The sequence below is a fragment of the Scylla paramamosain genome, chromosome 31 (genome assembly GCF_035594125.1).
Source record: "Scylla paramamosain isolate STU-SP2022 chromosome 31, ASM3559412v1, whole genome shotgun sequence".
NCBI lineage: Eukaryota > Metazoa > Arthropoda > Malacostraca > Decapoda > Portunidae > Scylla > Scylla paramamosain.
The window spans coordinates 19,163,827-19,185,033 of NC_087181.1; the positions used below are offsets into that span (position 1 = coordinate 19,163,827).

General features: G+C 35.7%; 3 protein-coding genes across 3 annotated transcripts in view; 1 reads left to right on the top strand and 2 right to left on the bottom strand.

The window, feature by feature from the left end:
* Positions 1-21,207, bottom strand: part of LOC135088808 (uncharacterized) — a 37,216-nt gene that overhangs the window by 10,784 nt on the left and 5,225 nt on the right. The window lies entirely within an intron of this gene.
* On the top strand, positions 1,147-18,801 carry LOC135088809 (glucose-induced degradation protein 4 homolog). The gene is made up of 5 exons (XM_063983866.1): positions 1,147-1,398; positions 5,068-5,235; positions 7,736-7,968; positions 9,410-11,302; positions 11,666-18,801. Exons 1-4 carry the CDS (start codon positions 1,243-1,245, stop codon positions 9,471-9,473), a joined length of 621 nt encoding a protein of 206 aa, XP_063839936.1. The 5' UTR covers positions 1,147-1,242; the 3' UTR covers positions 9,474-11,302; positions 11,666-18,801.
* Positions 6,938-21,207, bottom strand: part of LOC135088806 (differentially expressed in FDCP 8 homolog) — a 38,496-nt gene continuing 24,226 nt past the window's right edge. The window contains exon 12 of the mRNA XM_063983861.1: positions 6,938-7,010. Coding sequence (XP_063839931.1) covers positions 6,968-7,010 — 43 coding nt within the window. The 3' untranslated portion in view covers positions 6,938-6,967. The remainder of the gene's footprint in view (positions 7,011-21,207) is intronic.

Consider the following 21,207-nt stretch of genomic DNA (forward strand, 5'->3'; position numbering starts at 1 on the left):
CATGTAATTACACATGTACTCATATGTACTCACATATGTACTCATGAGGCTATCTCATACACACAGCATACTCGTGTGCTCGCCTGTAGGGCTGCTACATATACGCGTTCGTAATAGTATATACTGTCACCGCGATAATCATAAGGCATTATGTTGTATAAGTGTGTATCTTCTGTATATTTTTTTTATGAGATGACTGCTTAAAAAAAAAAAAAAGAAAGAAAAAGAAAAAAAAGACGGAGAGAGGGCAGAAATAAAGTGCTAAGTATGTCAAATGAACTTTTTTTTCTTTCTTTGCCTGATTCAAATTATGGAAAAACCAACATTTATTAAACATTTTTTTAATAAAAGCAGCTGTGTATTTTGAAAGAATGTGGACATGAAAAAAAAAAAAAAAACACGTGCATTTTATTTAATTCTCCCTTCTCTGTGAAAGAAACGTTCCAAAAATATGAAATGCGCTTATGGAACCAAACTTTACTATTTATAAATAATAAATATATATAAGATAAATTTGCATATTATTATCTTATATTTCTGTGTTCTGATGGAAGGAATATGAAGCATAGTATTAGTTTAGAAGACTGTGCGATAGCCTTCGTGAGCATTGTTGCCAGATTAATGGTCCTCCTCTCCCCAAAATCTGGATGTTTCTAATAAAATCTACATGGGATATAAAACCTACCAAGCCGATACGATGTGTTATACATGAATTTAGTTAAACAAAACAATAAAAGTGCTGGTCAGGAATTATCTGCTTCTCTTCAGACACGAGTCAATATATTCATGGAGGGTTGTCCTGGCAATATCATTCACATTCACACAGAGTCTTGGAATGTATTCAGATTATGTGCCTAGAATTATTATGTATGAAGTAATAATATATTTAGTAAGAGCAATAGTGGTGGTGGTAATAGCAGTAAAAGTAATAAATAGGTTGGAATACGCCTTCATAACAGCTCATATTATGTCTCTTTACTCCATGCACGTAAAGCTAATAACTTTTCTCACGTGAAATAACTTAATCTCACCTTATCTCATAGTTATAAACCTAAACTTTCCTCACATATACTTCATATCAACTCACCAGTCAATAAAAATAAGCGAGTTTCTAGAGCAAGAGAGATTAAAACCTACTCTGGCAACACTGTCTGTGAGCTCAGTCTTGTTTACGTTGCTGGGAAAGACTGACGAAAGGAGGAGCACGGCCTAATAATTCCCACATTTTCCACATTTTCCACCATGCCTGTCAAAACGGAGATGGCTTCCCTGGACCCTCCGCCCCCAGCTAACTCAGGGCAACCAGGAGTGACACGTAGCCTCTTATATAATGGCTCAAGATTTCAGGGACACCAAAAATCCAAGGGGCAGTCTTATGATGTCGAAGTTGTATTGCAGGTAATGTATTTCTAGTGTTGCTCCCTCTTGTCTCCCTGCGTTTTTCGGGGATGGTTACCGTAGGCTGGGCTGTGGGCCTGAAAGTTTAGGTCTACTTGGAGTTTTTGGATTTTGGTGATGTGTCCTTGTGAGTGTGAAAGGGTTTTTTTTTTTTTCGTGTGTGTGTGTGTGTGTGTGTGTGTGCGTGTGTGGTGGTGGTTTCTATTCTACTGCCACGTCTTGGTGTGTTGCCGTTGGGTGCTGTGCGTGTGTTCAGTAGCTAAGGTGTTTTGTGTGTGGAACGAGGGAGGAATATGTAAAGTGGTGGTGGTGGGTGGTGGAAATGACTGGCTCCTTTGTGTTGAGTGAAAGTTTTGCTGAAAGGGACACACATACACACACGCACACTTCGTATGTTGTCGTTTGCTATGTGCTATTAAGGTGATTTGATAGTTCTAACCAGTCTGCAATAAAAAAATAAATAAATAAAAAAACTTTCTTTTATATTTTGATGTGAAAGGAATGATCACATTAAAAACTATCAGAAATGCTTTGTGTGTGTGTGTGTGTGTGTGTGTGTGCATGCCCCAGAAACCCTTATTCACCAAAACCATCTCAAATTTAGTTGTGCCAATTTCCATGCAATTTGGACCAACTGACATGATTTGCTATTGGTGACATATCAGTGGGTGGCATTTTAAAAAAACAAGTCTCACTTTTTTTTCACCTTAATGGGAACAAAAACTCCTTGTTGGTTTCCTGTCAGATCCCCAAGTTTGTTAGGGAGGAGGAGTGATAGGAACAAAAAAATAATTAAATAAGAAAAATAATAATTATGTCACCATCATTATTAGTGTGTCAAAATATGAGGAGAAAATGTACATTTGATCATGAACTCCAATGCTGGACATAAAATATCAAAACACCTGTATGTGTGGAGTAGTAATGATCTTGTGTGTGTCTTGGCTGTTTACCATCTGTAATACACAGGTTGGACATCTGCAGACAAATGTATATAATACATAACTTATATAAGTGGATGTTCTTTATTTCATAACACAGAAATGGAAAAGATGAAAGTAGATATTAATATATGAATTTTGAGTGGGAGGAAAGAAAAAACAAAACGTAAGAAAGAAATAAAGACACAAAAGAAGAAAAGCAGAGGCCAAATCACATTAAGGAGTGTTATTACAGAGTAAACTCCTGCCACACAACTTTTCGTGCTTTCAAGTATGCTTCTCTAGAAATGTATGCATCTGAAGTGAGATCAGAGCAAACTCCAAGAAGGAATGATTACTTGTCAAGCATTATCAAAATCAAGTTGACAGACAAATGTAGAACCATCTCATGCAGTGTCAGTGTGGCAACTCTGCGGTCTTTCTACCTTCATGGGGACTGGTACAGTTAAGGAGATAACTGCAGTGCCATCACGCATAGCAGTAGATGAAAGCTAATAGTGATGTTGGTGGACAAAAGACTTATACCAAACAGTAGTGCTAATGAATAGTTATTGAATAAGTGAACAGTCCTAGTGAAATTAAAGTTTTAAAGAATTAATAATATGGAACTTGAAGAGTAAACACTACCTCTGCAAGTAATAATAATGCCAATGATATTGGTAAAGAAATTATAGAAATTTAATAGTGGTAATAAAGATAAATACATATGTGAAGATGTGAGTTTGCATTCTGCTGAGTGAGTATAATGGACCTTAGGAATTTAAAGAATGCAATGACAGATTCCAAGTTTTGATATGAAGTAAGACATTCTCTCTCTCTCTCTCTCTCTCTCTCTCTCTCTCTCTCTCTCTCTCTCTCTCTCTCTCTCTCTCTCTCTCTCTCTCTCTCTCTCATCTCTCTCTCTCTCTCACTCATAATAACACTTCAACTGGTGTGGTCTCTCAAATGTACTAAAATATCTGATGCAGATTTAGAATACAATTTTGAAACATCCACTGACAACAGAAAGAATAACTGAGTAATTCAGACATTTTATTGCCTACAGTCAGTACCACTTTAAGCCATGGAATGGCCCCAAGGCTTCAAGCTCCTATGGGCTCCACAACATCCCTCATTCATGCAAATCACATGCTCTCCTTTCATACAATTTGTTACAATAATATTGCAAATGAAGTAATTAATAGAATAACAATGAGAATATTAATAACATTTAACACACTTAACAAAAAAAAAGTTGCATGGCCTCCTGGTTTTGGTGGGCCCTTAGGCTTCAGCCTAGTCAGTCTAATGGATAATGCAATACTGCCTGTAGTCATGTCTTTATTCAATGATCTCTTGGGTTAGCTAAATGCAGATATATTCAGTTTAAATCAGGTTTGTTTGAATCATTACTTTTTATTTTAGCAGGAAGGAATGATCAGGAAAAACACTACTTGCACTTGCCTCAGAATCTTTTCCTCATGTTATAAACATTTTGACAAGAACTGGTTGACTATTTTAAGAAGGGTCAGTCTTGTCATCTTTCTGGTGTGAGTCCTCAGCTGTGACTGAAATTCATTGAGATGGAGCACTTCAGTAATATTAGCACTGCACAACTCACCACTTCATAATTGACCAACAGAGGAGATGGTGAAATTTTTACAAATCACTAGATTCCAATTCAAATCTGATTTATTTTTATTTATTTATTCATTTATTTTATTTTTTATTTATTTATATATTTATTTATTTATTTTTATTTTATTTTTATTTTTTTTTAAGAATAAAATCTGACAAATGAACAACCTTGATCATATGAATTGTCATACTGTCATTAGCAGCCAAAGGATTGATCTCTTCATGTACAAGTTGCTCCCAGTAACAGTACATTTTAATCCTTCCCATATGACATCATCAGTATGAATGGCACAGAGTCCATGCTAATGTGTGGCAGCCTTTGTCACCTAATGGCAGGGGGCCAAGGTGCATACTTGCTGCTTCTTCTCTCACAATTTCTTAGCAGAGTAGTTTTTTGAGTCTTATGTCCTCATCGCCTGTCTTTTTTTTATATCATTGAAAATAGCATAGGTGAGATGGTAATAGTAGTAGTAGTAGTAGTGCTGAAGACAGACAAGATTAATAGGTTCAGCATATTTCCCTCTCATTAATTTCTCATGTATGGTGTCAGTTTATCATTCCATACTTCAGATAATGTCATAGTGAAGCTTTTTAAAAATTTTGTTATACAGAATTGTAAAATTAAATCTTTGAAAACTTTTATTTACTCAGGTATAATGTTGCTTATGGCATTTTTCTCCTTATAGGAGAACAGTTTTATAAATTAAGAATTGCTTGTTTTTATTATTGAATTATTTAGTGTTGTAAATTTATAATTGATCTGAACAAAAATAGGTATTGCAAGTCTCTCTCTCTCTCTCTCTCTCTCTCTCTCTCTCTCTCTCTCTCTCTCTCTCTCTCTCTCTCTCTCTCTCTCTCTCTCTCTCTCTCTCTCTCTCTCTCTCTCTCTTTGGGTTGTGTGGAAGTGAGTCTACTTGCCTCCAGAAAGTCACTCCAACAAGCACATCAAACCACAGCATTAATCCTTATCAGGACTTGTTGTGGTCATTATCATCCCAATTTATATCCCAACTTTCTTTGGTCACCTTCCTTTGCACATAAGAATTTTAGATGGATAAATGGAATGACAAAATTAGAATGCAGCATGTAGTTGATTTCTTTCTTTCTTCAGCATGTGGATGAAGCAAACTCCTACCTGTGTGGCTACCTCAAGATCAAAGGGCTTACTGAAGAGTACCCAACACTAACTACTTTCTTCGACGGTGAAATTATAAGTGAAAAATATCCATTTCTCACCAGGAAATGGGACGCAGATGAAGAAGTCGATAAAAAGCACTGGGTAAGATTTTTTATGTTCCAAACTGTTATTTAACTTGTTTCCTTTTTATTTTACATCAGGTTTCATCTTTTATGAAATGTACAACATTGCATTCCACAAAGATAGTTCCTCAAGAGATCATAGTAAGTAAACCTGTTCATAGACTGCCCTTTTTTTAACTCTGTAATAAGTAAAAGCTCCCCAAATCATCAAATTTTCAGTGTTTTGTATTTTTTATGGTGTAGCACAGACCAGTTAGGAGACCTTCTCACACATTTAGCTGGTGTACCAGTGACAGTAAAGGTGTCTTCTGTGTACGACACTGATCATCTCTAGATCAGTGATCTGGATCTGGATCTCATCTGGATTTGCTCAGCATAAAAAGGACACTTGCAGACATTACTGATCAAAAGAGTAACAACACAAGCATGTCACTCCCCAGCTGTCACAAACGACAGACTGTTGATGCTCGCCATTGTGCTCTAAGAAAGTGTCAATGAGCACTACAGCCTACTGTACATTTCCTGAGAAAGTTGGGCTGAGAAGGCCACCACTGAGTCCCAGCCACATGCCTCCCCAGACAGCACGAGACTAGGTTCCATGCCGGGCTATGAAAGTTGTATAATAGTTTCACACAAAACTCTCTTCACACACAGCATCCTGAATGTACTCGCTGTGGTGAAGTACACAATGGTAAAATAAGAAAATATTCTGACATCTTCAATCAATATTCAAGAATTACTGTAATCTCCATACACAAAATACATACAACATAATTTCAATCATCAATTATTCTTTGTTTTTCATACAGGAAAACATGCATAATATCTGTGCTATATTGATTTATGCAATTAGCACTCAATAAAGAAACACATGAAATAGCATTGTAGCAATTTGCAAAAACCATATTAATTTAAAAGGGATACATAATTATAACATTGGCATCATATTGATTCAGTTAAAATTCAGTAAGAAAAACACACACAGAACATAAATACAATCTCATTCAATACAAAACATAAACCTAAACATCCTATCATTGTTCCTCCTCCTACCTAATCATGAAATAATTGATTTCAAGACTGCATTACAACTTATAAGCTCCTCTTACTTTACAAGATTCCCTCTATCTTGGCCACAGCTACCCTCAGACCAGGCCTCTCGGAACCTCTGGCCTCTCTCCACTACTCTGCTCTCTGCTACCTCTGCAACCTCAGCTACTCACTTCCCCCACAATTACATGACCTAATATACTCTAGTTTCTGTTACACTTTTCCCTCAAAAATTATCTCCATATTAAAGTCAAAATTTCCATACATTCTCACACACACACACACACACACACACATACAGTAATACAATTCATGTACATGACCCACAGTATATTCAACTTTACCCAAACAGGGCATCAGGGCAGAGTTTGAGATGTAAGGGGAGAGTGAGAGGTGGAGGGATGATGTAGGCACAGGTAGGTTCCCACAAGTCACCTCAATTTTCCCCCTTGTTTGTGCAGTGTCCCTCTTAGTTGCTGTGCCTGCCTTTTCTGTTTGGTACTGCAGCAGCTGATATCTTCGTCTATGTCAGGGTCCTCTTGCCAATGGTCACAGTCTCCTTAATGTTTATAACTTTTTTCTGTGTGGGTCATGTCTGCATTGGCCTTCTCATCACATCTCAAAACAAAACTGCTGCTCTGGTCTCTGGATTTCTGTTTTCTCTATTCCCCTTTCTTCTTCCTTGTTTTCTTCTTATTTTGTTATTCTTCTTTTCTTGTTACATCTTCATGTAATGGATGTTTACTACAAAGGTCATAAAGTAATGTCAAAGTTATAAAGTTATAATACATTCTCTCTCTCTCTCTCTCTCTCTCTCTCTCTCTCTCTCTCTCTCTCTCTCTCTCTCTCTCTCTCTCTCTCTCTCTCTCTCTCTCTCTCTCTCTCTCTCTCTCTCTCTCTCTCTCTCTCTCTCTCTCTCTCTCTCTCTCTCTTTGACTATGACTCTTTGATGACTCCTGGCTTAGGAGCGTCTTAATAATGTTTACCCAACATTGCACATTCGTTGGCAAATCAAGTTTCTTCACATATACCTGTTACACCATATTATGAAGTGTGTGTATGTGTGTCACTGGATAAGTCAGGTTTATGCCCCAATATCATGTTAATGAACAATAAATGTGTAAAGGATTGGTCACAAAATTGCAGAAAGCCAGGAAAGGACTGGATAATAAATGAGAATTCCCTGCCACAACTAAATCATAATTGGCATCTCTCTTATCTCCCTGAGGCAACCCTCTGATGCATGGGAGTTAGCGGTTGTTCTCTTTTCGTGCTACCACCTTTTCCACCTTTGAACCTCCAACCTGTGAGATTTATTTAGCAGCCAGAGTGTCTATAGGAGGCCTTTCATTCCTTCCTCCTAATTGCTATCTCCTTTCTCTTAATGCCCACCTCCCAACTCTTACTACAGGAGATACGTATCTATGAATCTCAAAATTCTAGCGCTAAAATAACTTTCTTGTTTTCAGGGTAAATTTCCCCCCTTCTACCAGTACACCAAAACCTTCAACTCCGACACGTTTGACTACTCAGTCTTGAAGGACTCAGAACACGTGTTTATGAGGTGGAAGGAGCACTTCCTCGTGCCAGATCACACTGTCAAGGACATCAATGGGGCGTCCTTTGCTGGCTTCTATTACATATGCTTTCAGAAGAGTGCGGCAACTATTGACGGTTACTATTATCACCGTACTTCAGAATGGTGAGCCTTGGAATTATTCTTTTTCTTAATATTCTATGTATTTACCTATGTCTTATTTATTTATCTCTTACCACATGAAGGCCAGCCACTCCAGCTATTTTTGGGATGGGTTAGGTTAGATAAAGTTACATCAACCAAAACAGTAACATAAACAAAAGTTGCTGGGTTTGTTGATCTTCATGTAATCCATTCAGCTTTATATGGCACTCTTTAAGACCTCCCCCAATAGTAAAGCTGCAGTGCAAAGATCTCCATGTATTTTTGTCCTTGTATTGCCATCTTGCATGCTCTGATTGCCACATTCTCCTCTCATTCTTTCTCTCATATACCCAGCACTTGATTGTCTCATTGTATTGCAGTTCCATGTGCCTTATGAGGTGACAAAAAGGCATCAAGCAAGTCTGTTGTAAACCTTCACTGTGTTTTTTTTTTCTTTTTTCTACAAGGGCTTATATCTACCCTTATTTAATCAGGGTGTCATGCTAGTATATAGGTAAATAAAGCATATTGTTTATGTACAGTATATTGTATGTGCAACTGCAGTGTAGATTAGTGTCACATGTTGCCAGTTTTTCATCCAGTACTGACATTCAGCAACAGTGCAACATGAGGCATTTACTATTGCTTAATTTTTGTTAATGTATCTCACTTACCTATACTCTGTTTTATACATTTTTCCACACCACTACTTAAATACTAAAATACTAGAAAACACTAATAAATGTTTAAAGGTAGTTTTAAAGACAGTGTAATCAGTGAGTGAAGAATAGCTATTCATAAATTACTTGGTTTATTTGTCTTGAGTAAGAAGTAATTTTGGGTAAGATTATGAGTGATGGGTGTGTGAGTGTGTGGTGTCTTGTCTGGACCACCATGTGTGGGATATCTGACTTGGTAGATAGATATTGTCCCTTCTTAATATGAACCTTTGGATGAAGGTAATTATTCTGTGATCTCTCTCTCTCTCTCTCTCTCTCTCTCTCTCTCTCTCTCTCTCTCTCTCTCTCTCTCTCTCTCTCTCTCTCTCTCTCTCTCTCTCTCTCTCTCTCTCTCTCTCTCTCTCTCTCTCTCTTAAGAAAAATAAGCATAGCAGTACATCAGCACCAGCCTCCATAATTGTACTGTTGGACAAAGGCTTCCCCAACCTACTCCTCTCATCTAAGTGAACTGTCCATGCAGTATTCAATGAAGTAATACAGCTTTCATCACTCACAATAATCACTGACTACTTTAATACAAACACCAAGATTTTAAAATTCTGGCTGTAGCTTTGTTACATTTAAGAAAATTGAGATCATGCTGCTCAGCTTAAGTGACAAGAAGACACCACATCCCTCAGATGATACTCTCTACACACACAGAGTTAGGATTTCTTGAGATGAAATTAGGAGGAAGGAGACAAGCCACAGAGTGCACACCTTGACTCTTGCCCTCTTCACAGGTACCAGTCCCTCAACTTGACCCACGTCCCGGAGCACAGCGTTCAGATCTATGAGTTCAGATAAGTGGCTACAAGTGATGGTTCGACATGTGCGTGTGTGTGTGTGTGTGTTTGCAGCGACTCACTTTATATATAAGTCAATTTTATTTGTTCCTCTATAAGAAAAAGTGTAATTGGTGTCTTAACTGGTTGAACTTTCTCTTAGCAGCAAGGCTTCTGTGATGTGAGTATGTTGGGCTGCTGCCTGGACTGCTTGGGAAGGGATGGGACAGGAGGGAGTGGCAAGGAGTGCTAAGTTTGTTTCATGGAGGCATCCTTTTTTTTTTTTTTCTACCATGCTGAAATTATTTTCTGAATTTTTGTGGAATTAATACAATTTCCATTTATTATCTAGGAAATTAGCTCTTCTCTCTCGTAAGTTGGCAAAGTGAAACTGGTTTTGATATTTATGAGCATCTTTTTGTTTTATTGTGGAATTATACACTGTTGGTGGATATGACTTGTTTTTAAAATGAAGGATGTTTGTTCCATGTTAGTCAGTGAATGACACTGGTTACTTTAGATAGTCTCTGAAACATATGGAATTGTTAACAGTTGAATTTAGGGAAAATTAGACAATACCAAATCTGGAATTGTCATACAAAATAGGACTGAATGTATGCTGTACTTCATATTATTTCCCTATATTTTCTATTTTTTATTCATTTATGGAATTAATCAAACAACTAATTACATTTAAGGTCAGTTACAATATATATATATATATATATATATATATATATATATATATATATATATATATATATATATATATATATATATAGACACACACACACACACACACACACACCTGTATCTGTGTGACATACTCAGTAATAAGCAGTCATAAGATAAGGGTGAACTTCACCATTTTGTTGTGTATTGCCCAGTAAGAGACATTGTTACCATGACTGGGCAGTGTGGGGAGAGTGAAGGGGACAGTGCCACCTGGGAATGGTAGGTGAGGGGAACAGTGCCATCTGGGAAAGGCACATGAGTGGATAATGTCACTGAACAAGTGAGATGAGTGCTATCTATGAAGAACTGGTAAATCAGTAGTGCCTCATACAGGAGACAATGCCACATATGAAGGGCAATGTGAGTAGTGCCACTGTAAGCAGATGAGAAGAATGCCACCTGTGAAGGGCAGATAAAGAAGCAGTGCCTCCTACTGGGCTAAGACAGTGCCACCTATGAGGAGTATAAGGAGTAGTGAGTGCCTCCTGTAAGGTTGAGACAGTGCCACCACCTGTGCAGGACAGGGTGTGTGATTGATGATGCTGTAACAGGTGTGTTCTTCTATCCAGTGTTTGTCTCAGTGCTGACTATAGAGCTATTTATGATATATTTTATAGAAATGAAGCTGTATTGTTGTAATTTGTAGAAGACCTTCTGTGCTACTTGTATGTTGTTTGAGGGATGTGAGTTTGAATCCTACTTGCAATCTTTATATTAATATATACATGCTTGTAGAGGAAATGGAGAGGCCTTTCAATCAGTCTGGAAACAGAAATACTATCTTAAATTTTTCAGAATTGGCAGGCTCTTTGTGATGGCTAATATACATATACTCATATATATATATATATATATATATATATATATATATATATATATATATATATATATATATATATATATATATATATATATATATATATTACTTTACTTTCCCATAGGTAACATAGGAGTACTAGTGATTTCATTTGTGTATTGTGTGAGCCATTTGCTGTGGCAATGATCTGCCAACCCTAGGGTCGTGCCACAGAGGACTATCAAAGGAAAGGATCACCGCCTTGTGTGTCAGTCTGCTGAAGGTGTGAGGTGACCAAAGAACCTCGTCAAGAGAAATAGGTATCTCCTTTCATCTTTTTTCACTCCCCTGTCTACCTAATTCATTCTGGTGCTGTGCCACTGATTACAACCAAAGATACATTCCCTTTCATTTATTTCATTGTTGTCACTCATTATCCACTTATGAACCTGCACTTTTGTTTAGTATTCATGATTTATTCTTACAGTGTTATTGTTTTTTCATGACTACAGTGTGTGAATTATATGATTCTAATAAATTTCTTTTATTTATTTATTTATTTATTTATTTTTATTTATTTTTATTTATTTTTATTTATTTATTTTTTTATTTTTTTATTTTATTTTTTTTCACATGTCCAACATTATATTCCAGCTGTAAGTGTATTTTCTCTCTCTTTTCAGGACCTTGTTTTTTATTCACTTGACCTCATCCTTCCATCTACTATTGGAACCTCCTACTACTCCCTTTCCACTAAGAGAAGAATGGCAGACGATGAACATTCACTCATGGCTCTTAAAGAAAAAAAGATCTAAGGATGTGTTATGCTGTTATACTCAAGTCATTTGTAAAAGTGAAAGTTTGCTCTGTCAACATGATCAGCTTGTAATGCTGCTGCTCTTTCTTTTTTTCCTCTTTGTGATCATTACCTACAGATCCTTGAACAACATCCACTATAGCCACTGTAGGCCAAGGTGATATGAAAACCATGCCCGTGCCCTCTACCCACTCTTGGCAGGCCGCCTGATTGGTGCACCCATAATGTTCCTGTCGCTTCCCAATATTTGTATATTTAATGTATTTTCTATTACCTTATCAGTTAGCCATGCCTCAAGCTGATGTTTGAAAGCATCAGTGTTAATATAATGAAAATGTCAAAGTATTAACTGTTCATAAAATTTACAGCAATAAATAAACATGTAGTTTACATTACTTTAAAAAAAAAAGAAAAAAAACAGCTTGAGGCAAGGTTGTTTGATAAGGTGTTGGAAAATATCCTAAATATAGGAAATATTGGGAAGTGACAAGAAGACTATGATTTCAACAACCAGCAGTCCTGCTGGAAAGGAGACAGGAGGCAGGGAACATAACTTTCATATCGACTTAACTCAGAGGGACTATAGCTATGGTGTGTGGTGTTCCTGTACTCAAATCTGTCATAACAGTTTGTCTACATGACTTGTCTATATTGCTCCTCCTTTCTCTCTCTTGGTCATCATTACATACAGACATTTGATTAACATTTATTATTTAGGGTGTGATACTTTGTTACTCAACTCGGTCATAAAAATGTATTCTCTCCATATTATGAGCTCATACAGCTCTTTCTCCTTCCCTCTTTCTCTCTCATGCTCATTACCTGCACACATACAATATTCCTTGTAAATTTGTCAGCCAATCACATTTCTTTGTGGTTTCAGGAACTTGATATAAAGATCAATAATAAATGCTTGAGCAGAATGGCATGAGGAAAGTAGAATTTTTATAGATGCAGGATCTCTCTCTCTCTCTCTCTCTCTCTCTCTCTCTCTCTCTCTCTCTCTCTCTCTCTCTCTCTCTCTCTCTCTCTCTCTCTCTCTCTCTCTCTCTCTCTCTCTCTCTCTCTCTCTCTCTCTCTCTCTCTCTCTCTCTCTCTCTCTCTGATAGGTATGGCAAATTACATCTGAGACGATAATTTTTGCACTGCATTGTATTCCTTACTTTTCATGTGTTAGATAACATAATGAAAAAACGATAATCCATTCTGAAATATTCACAGTCCTTAAATGTTTTGACTCGGAGATTATCCTGTGTGTCATATATTAATGTGTACTGTTTTGTTCTGCTTCATGTGTTCTACTTTAACATTTGTTGTTATCATGCTGCACTGAAGAGAGTACCATATATATTTTGCAGTGTTAGTTATTATACTTCATAACAGAGTAAAAAAAAAAAGTGTGGAGATTTTTATAATCAAGAGGTTGTTCATTGAGGTGGCAATAAAGTCAATCATATTTACTGGGTTACTTGTACATCTCCAAATATACTCCATGTACATATCGATTCTGTATATAATTCTTGTGTAGATCAGATTTTTTTTTTATGAGTTTAAATTCATCTCGTGTTATACATAATATCTACTATTTGAGACAAGGAAGAAACATTTACATCAGGGATTCCAGAAAATTACCAAATAGGTGGAAATGATAATAAAAGAAGGTGATAAGGCAGCCAGCCAATTAATTCATACTAGTGAATTGCAATTAACAATTCTTGAATCAGGATCAACCATATAGTTTGTGCACCTTTCAATATTTTAACATACATTTATGTACAGCTTACAGTATGTTTTTCAATATTTTGTGGTCATGTTCTTCAGAGAAATCAGGACAAAGTTCTGAGTTCAGTTCTTTACTTGGAAAATTCATTATTATTTTTGAAACTATATAACTGCCATAGTACCTTGGCTTATGACTAACTTTGTGGACATGCAGTTTGTAAGATGAACATAGGTATCAAGCAAAATTTGCTTTAGGGTTAAAGCATAACTTAAAAAGCCACCCAAAAAGAGCCAATGGTTCTCCTTTCCCATGTACAGAGTGCATTGTCTTCTTTTTCTTCTTCTTGTGTTAAGCTTTGTAACTTTTTAGGTCATCACTCCTTCTGTTGTTTCTTGCTCTGCTTCTTTTTCATTACTACACTTCTTCCTCAGTCATTTTTTCCCAACTCTTTTAATACATTTTATAAAATTTACTGACTCCACTTTATCTCCGTATAGTCTTAGTACTGTGCTGATCCCTCTATCCTCTTCTTCTGACCCCCTATGCCTTTCCTCCTCCCAGTGATGGCTATTACTGCTGTCACAAGCTGGCTTCTCTGATCCACATACCTATCACACTCCACTATTAGGTATTCAGTGGTCTTCATTCACCCACAGAACCTGTAGCTCTGTTGCCTGTCACCCTCCACGCGTGTCTTTAGCAACGTCAGCTTCTCTGCACTCGTACTGTGCTTTCCTACATTATTTTGTGACTTTTATGCAGTGCTGTGACTTTACATTGCTAAAGCTATGGCCTGCATTATGAAGCAACCTTTAAAGGAAGGTGCTAAGTAGGAGGTGATTACAGTTGAGACAAAGCAGAGTATCGAGAAGCACGAACGAGGTGTCCACATGGTTATCGTTTGTTGTTTTGTTTTATTTGGGACAATAATTTTTATACATAATAGTACTTTAAATTGCTTTATATGAATATTTCTTGTTCAGTGGAACAGATTAGACACATTTCCATTAATTCTTATGGAGAAAATTTATTTGATTTATGAGTAAATTGGACTACGAGTCCTTACCAGGAATGGATTACACTCACAATTCAAGGTGCTGTTGTACGTATATTATGTTTGGTGTGCAAAAATTTTAAGTATTTATCCTTTTCTTATTTATTAATTAATCTATTATTATTATTATTATTATTATTATTATTATTATTATTATTATTATTATTATTATTACTATTATTATTATTATTAATATTATTATTATTATTATTATTATATTTTATTTTATTATTATTTATTTATTTATTTATTTTTATTTATTTTTTTTTATTGAAAATTGAAGTTGAAAAAAGAACTGTAGCTGTAATAGGTACACAGACATACAAAACACATCCTAACATACCCATGACACCCAAATCTCACCCAGGCACACTGAGAACATGGCAAACTACATCCAAAATGTAGCTAAACACACCAAGGTGTACCCAACACTCTCAAAAACATGCCTGCTGATATCCTATAAGGAGCATGTAAGTTGTATACATGAAGTGCATAATAAGCTAATGAATCACTGTGGTTAATCAAAGGATAATATATTGATATAGGTATGTAATGTAACGGATAAGTGTAGTGTTAAGGATGGGAATCCTTGTTTACATAGTTTTTAGTGTTTAGTTATCTTATAAAGCTAAATTCTCTTGCTGTATATGGCATTGTTTGATTACTGTAGCTTGCTGTGTATTGCACTATTTGGTTACTGTAGCTAAAATATTGTCTGTAATACTTTTTTCCCATTATTTAAAAGGGTCTCATCCTTGTAAATTTTTTCTTATTTATGAATTAATTTCTTTCTTTAAGAGAGATCTTGGCCTTACATACTGATAAATGGATTATTTTATTTATTATTTTTCTTTACCTTGTAGCTTGCTTTTGATATGGCCAGTCATGAGAAATGTGTGTGCCAGTAGCTCACAAGTCCATACGTATAGTTTGATATATTTATAGTACCTACACTTGAAGGCTTAAAGAGGCATGTAGAGATTGGCCTGCACTCGGCATCTCAAAATGTGTGTGTAGACCTTAAGGTGATGCATATAGCAAGCAAGGTTGTGATATAAGGTTTTTTTATTTTATTATTTTTTTTTTTATTTTTTTTTATTCATCTATTTTTATGAATCTAATTATATATATATATATATATATATATATATATATATATATATATATATATATATATATATATATATAAGATGGTCATAGTAAGGTAATTTTATGTATTTCTTGCATGTCATCTGTGTCATTAGAGGGAGGCTGACTAAATTTGCTTTCTAAAATATATATATATATATATATATATATATATATATATATATATATATATATATATATATATATATATATATCCTATGTTCCTTGCCAAAATCCTCTCTCTCTCTCTCTCTCTCTCTCTCTCTCTCTCAGGCACCTAATGATGATAAATAAGTTTTTTTTCAATGTAATACACAGCAGAGAATGTTTATGCAGTACCCAGCCAGTTAATAATCATATGAAGTATCAGTATGATTATTTAAAAGATGCAACCCAGAGATATAGGTTACTTTGCAGAGTGGAATTGACATGGCATAGGTGATGCATGATCCCACAATGTAATGGTAACACCATTTCTGTCTTGTGGTGTGAAATTAACTGTAACTGCTATGACTTTGTTTCATGCTTGATATAATGATTTAGTGCAAGCTTAGAGTATAATTTTTGAAAGATCACTGACAATAAATGGAATGTTGGAGCAGTTCAAGCCTTTTGGTGCTTGTAGTTTTATTTTTTCTCTGTGAAATAATTTCTTGTTACTGATATGAAATAAAGACTGTCAGCCTGGATTACCATTTCCCTGAGATGCAATACATGATGTGGCCAGGGAAGTGGTGGTTAGGATTCAAAACTTGTATTGTCTAAGGCATGAAAATCACACACTCCAGGTATTCTGTTGTGGGAGCAGACAAAAGTTAGGTTAGGTGTGATAAAATGAATTTACATATATAACTTAACCTAACACTTTCTAGCTCTCCTCCTCTAGCTCTGCCTCCTGTCTATTACTGCATTTTTGTAGACTGAGAAATTCCTCTCTACATCCACAGTGGCTACCTATTTCACCCTAAATTTTCTCAATCTTGCTCTTAGGTCCAGGTTGATTAGGGCTTCCATCAGAGATGAGCCCAGGGTCTCTGCCTTTTTTCATTGGAGTAGAGACCAGATTGAAAAAGTATTCATAGCAGATTTATTTCTTTTCAGAAACTTATTTTTGAAAAAATGTTTTATGTTCTTTTACATATTTTCCTGATCATGGATGAGGATGTATGTACAGTCCTTCGGCATCTAACATGAATTCACTGATCAGACTGATTGCAGGAACATTAAAAATTTGCCCAAAACAACATGCTTGTCTGAATGCAATTCAAGTCAGGGACTTCAGCAATTATGTGATGTGTGTGGGAACCAAACTGTTTTGTTTGGGAAAGGTTGGCAGCACTCAGAAATTATATATTTGAAATTATAATATGGTATTGACAGTAAATGTACAGCTGTCCTAAGTAGTAATGTCACAAAGTCTAGTTTATTTCATGTTTCTACATCATGTAAATATATAAATTAATGAACTGCTATATTTTAACAGTTCTGCAAAGACTAAGAGGAGCTGTGGATGTAATTGATGGAGACATTGGTCTCATACTGTAATGTAGAATATGACATCAATGCTTTGGGAAACTGTGTGTTGTAGACTCATAACTGATATGTTCTATGACTTACAGGAATGTTTAATTTATACATTTGTCATTAAAGTGTTGCTTTTATTATTATTATTATTATTATTATTATTATTATTATTATTATTATTATTATTATTGTTATTATATAAATATTAGTTCTGCTACTACTAGGGAGAAATGGATAGTTTTTGACTGACTGACCAGTTATTTTTGGGGTTAGGTAGGATAGGTTCAGTTATGTTACTCAATCTAATATAATCTAACATGTAGTATTGATTTTCCTTTGTTTAGATTGACTTAAGGTTAATTTTAAAATATCTAATATTTTAGAGTGTCTGTAGTACCTGTTTGGATTAATGTTGATAAAAGAATGTGAAAGGTGGACTGATTCCCTTAATGGGCACCAAGTGTGTCAAAACAAGGCACTGGAAAGTGCACTCAGACAATAGACCACAGTGATGAAAAAGGTGAACCATTAGATGTGGTTTGATCTGAGCACTTCTAACATGGGATGCCTTGAGTAATGTGCAAGTGTGTCAAAGTAAAAGCATTGGAAGGTGCGCTGAGACCATGGACTACATCACAGGAAAGAGTGAACAACTTGATGTATTTTGGTCTAAGCACTTTTTCTAAGATGGAATGCCTCTATTAATGTGACTGAAGGCTAACTTAAACCCTCTCAAATGTATGTTTGGATTGGAATGGATGTATATGGGTGTATTTCTACTGTGTCAGTGTATGTCAGTGTGTGTGGTGCTGATGATGATCACAGTGGTTTAATGGGAAGAGCAGCCAGTGTCCTGTAAGCTACCAATGTACTTTAGGTCTGTATCTCTCTGTAGTAGACCTGTGTGATTTATGAGTGAGGTTTGTAACATTTTAGATTTGTATCTTGTAAGGTCTTCTAAAAGTGCTAGCAGGACCTCTAGAATGCAGGACCTGTAGCTTATATGAGGCCTAAATGAATGCAGGACCTGTAAATTACAAAGCCTGTAAAAGGTCTAAGATGTAGGACCTGTAACTTTTGAGGTCTGTAAAATGTTTACAATGTTGAGCCTATAAAATGTCTGTAATGCAGGAATTGTAATTTTCAACAAGGCCTGTGTAAGGTCTAGAGTGGAGAAGCTGTAAGTTATTATTGTAAATGGTCTAGAATGAAGAAATTGTAACTTGTATGGTCTGTAAAATGTTTTGTAATGCAGGAACTGTAACTTATGAGGCCCATTATGTAGGGTAAGACCTGCTGCAACTCAGTAAGCCTGTAAGATTAATAAACAGCTTTATGAGGCCTAGGACTGGTGTGTGGATGCAGCAGATAAACGTACACTCACTCCCTGGACTCAAGAATCCTAGTTGTTGGACGACCACAAGATGTATTAGGAATTTCAGGCAACTGGAATGTTATATGTATTTTTATGAAGCTCTTTAAGTATTCTGTGAATATCTTGAGGGGTTGATAGAAGTCTTACAAAAGCCAATTTTTGCTGTTTCAAACATTATAAAACTGAAACCTTTATCAATGCTGTGTTTATATATCATCCTTGTACTACCTAAATCCACATTTCTCCTGATTTAATATATATATATATATATATATATATATATATATATATATATATATATATATATATATATATATATATATATATATATATATATATATATATATATATATATTTATTTATTTATTTATTTATTGGCAGTAAAATGCGGGAAGGGTAATTTGATAAGTAATTATACTGATACTTTCACAACCTTGGCCTTAAATTTTATGGCTACCTGGTAACGAAGACAAATTACTAGAAGTCCGTTTTAGTCATCTAAAACTGTTTGAGAATCATGCTTTAATATCCTGGCATTTCGTAACTCAGGCCCACGTTGTAGAGGATTGTAAGCGCAGAACAACTGTAAGAAGAATGTGAGGAGTGGATACGAGTAAAAAAAAAAAAATATATATATATATATATATATATATATATATATATATATATATATATATATATATATATATATATATATATATATATATATATATATATATATATATATATATATATATATTAGGCTGTGTACATTTTTTTTTTTTCCTTTTTGAAACTGGATTTATAACTCAAATTTTCCCATCATGAGTATCTCGGTTCAAAGGCAAAGTTATGACGAACGAAACCATCTGTCATAACCTTATGTATGTAGCGCTTATTTGATTTCAAATACTAAAAGAAAGCAAAAACTGGTGTTTACTACTAATTTGTAGCTTCTATAAATATTTCTTTTGTTTTTATGTATTGAGATAATAGACTGAGTGGGTAAGATAGTAATTCAACCTTTGAAATATGTAAATATGATCCTGTAGGAATTCAAAGTAAAGAAGCAGTGTTCAAAGAAATTGGTGGTAAGGATGGTTTTCTTGATCTCCAAGGTCGTCACAACTGCATCTTCCCAGCAGCAAGTTATCTACGTAAGTGTTATATTATGATCACCTTAATTTCGGGGGTAAGTGGGTTTCTCATTTCTGTGTCACTCCGGTAGGCTTCATTCACTAGATCGGTAACAAAGAGAATACATGCACGGTCTAAACAAAATCTTCTGATGAGTTCATTCAATACGTCCTATCTGGGTAAATAATTCCTAAGCTTGAGATATTGTGGGGCGGCCGTCTTGTCTGTGAGGAGCGTGTCACAAGCCAATAGGACAGGGTGGACCCGGTCTTGGCAACCTGCGCGAATTTATGACACACGAGCGCAATTTATGATAAGAATGTGCCTTTTTATCCCAGCTAAGACACGTTTCATAGCTGACTCGCTAGGACTGCTTCGTGAATACGGGTCTGCACACGTTTCAAAGAGAATTGGTTGTAAAAAGATTGTTTCTATTGTTTATTGCATGAGAAGACACAAACAATAAAACAAAAAATTCAGTCATTAGATGCCTTTTAAGTGTACAGTGACATGATATCAAGCAATTCTAAAAAAAATGTTCTTCAACCTAATATCACACACACACACACACACAGAGAGAGAGAGAGAGAGAGAGAGATTAAGGGATAGCATACCAAGAGAAATCAACCTTCAGGCCATCTTTCACCTGCTACATAGTTTGTTTGTTTTTCCTCCATCTATATGCACATGTATATGTAGACGTAATCTCATCCATCCATATGTCCGCCCCAAAGACAGCTTCCCACCTCACCAAGTCCACCCAAGTTGGATTTATGGATAGGGATGATAGGTGGAAATAGGTAGGTATGATTCGTACAGGAACTACCACATGTAGGCCCAATGGCTTCCTGCAGCTTCCCTTGTTTCTTATGTTCTTATGTTCTATTGGTCCTTGCTTTTTTACTTAGCCTACTTTGCTGTGGCTGGTCAAATCACTCGCTCTAGGTTCTGTCAAGGCGTCCCTACAATCCCTCTTTGTTTTATACGACTGCCACCAAAACAAGAACCTTTTACGAGTATTGCGTCTTTCTGTGATCCCCCTGTACCTCAAATGATCACCTGCACCACCCACAAATGCACTAAATCAAAATACCATAATTACCCATCACCACCACTCTCGTGCCTTAGTCCACAGTGTGTGGTGAAGCGGGTCAACTAATAATTTCGACAGTGACTATTAATTTCTGAACCAAAATATCGTGTTTTTCAAATCGTGATCTACGTATGCAATGAAGGGAACAGTAGAAAAAATAATCTAAATATAAAATAACTTACTACCATAGCCATCGGATGAAAACGCCGCTATTTTATTACACAGTGTGGATGACCTGGTGATGTGTTCGTCTCATCCTCACTTCTTCCTGAGTGTTGTGGTGAGTACAGAATACCTAATGAGTTGCGGTGATGCGTGGTGAGTATAAAATAACAGATAAAGATGAGATTGTAATAACGTTAATTCTGAGTCTGGAGCTTTCTGCTGACAGCACG

Coding starts and splice junctions, on each gene's coding strand:
- LOC135088809 (XM_063983866.1), top strand. CDS start 1,243: ATGCCTGTCAAAACGGAGATGGCTTCCCTGGACCCTCCGCCCCCAGCT. Junction 5,236..7,735: donor AAGTCGATAAAAAGCACTGG/GTAAGATTTTTT, acceptor TCTTGTTTTCAG/GGTAAATTTCCCCCCTTCTA. Junction 7,969..9,409: donor TATCACCGTACTTCAGAATG/GTGAGCCTTGGA, acceptor CCCTCTTCACAG/GTACCAGTCCCTCAACTTGA.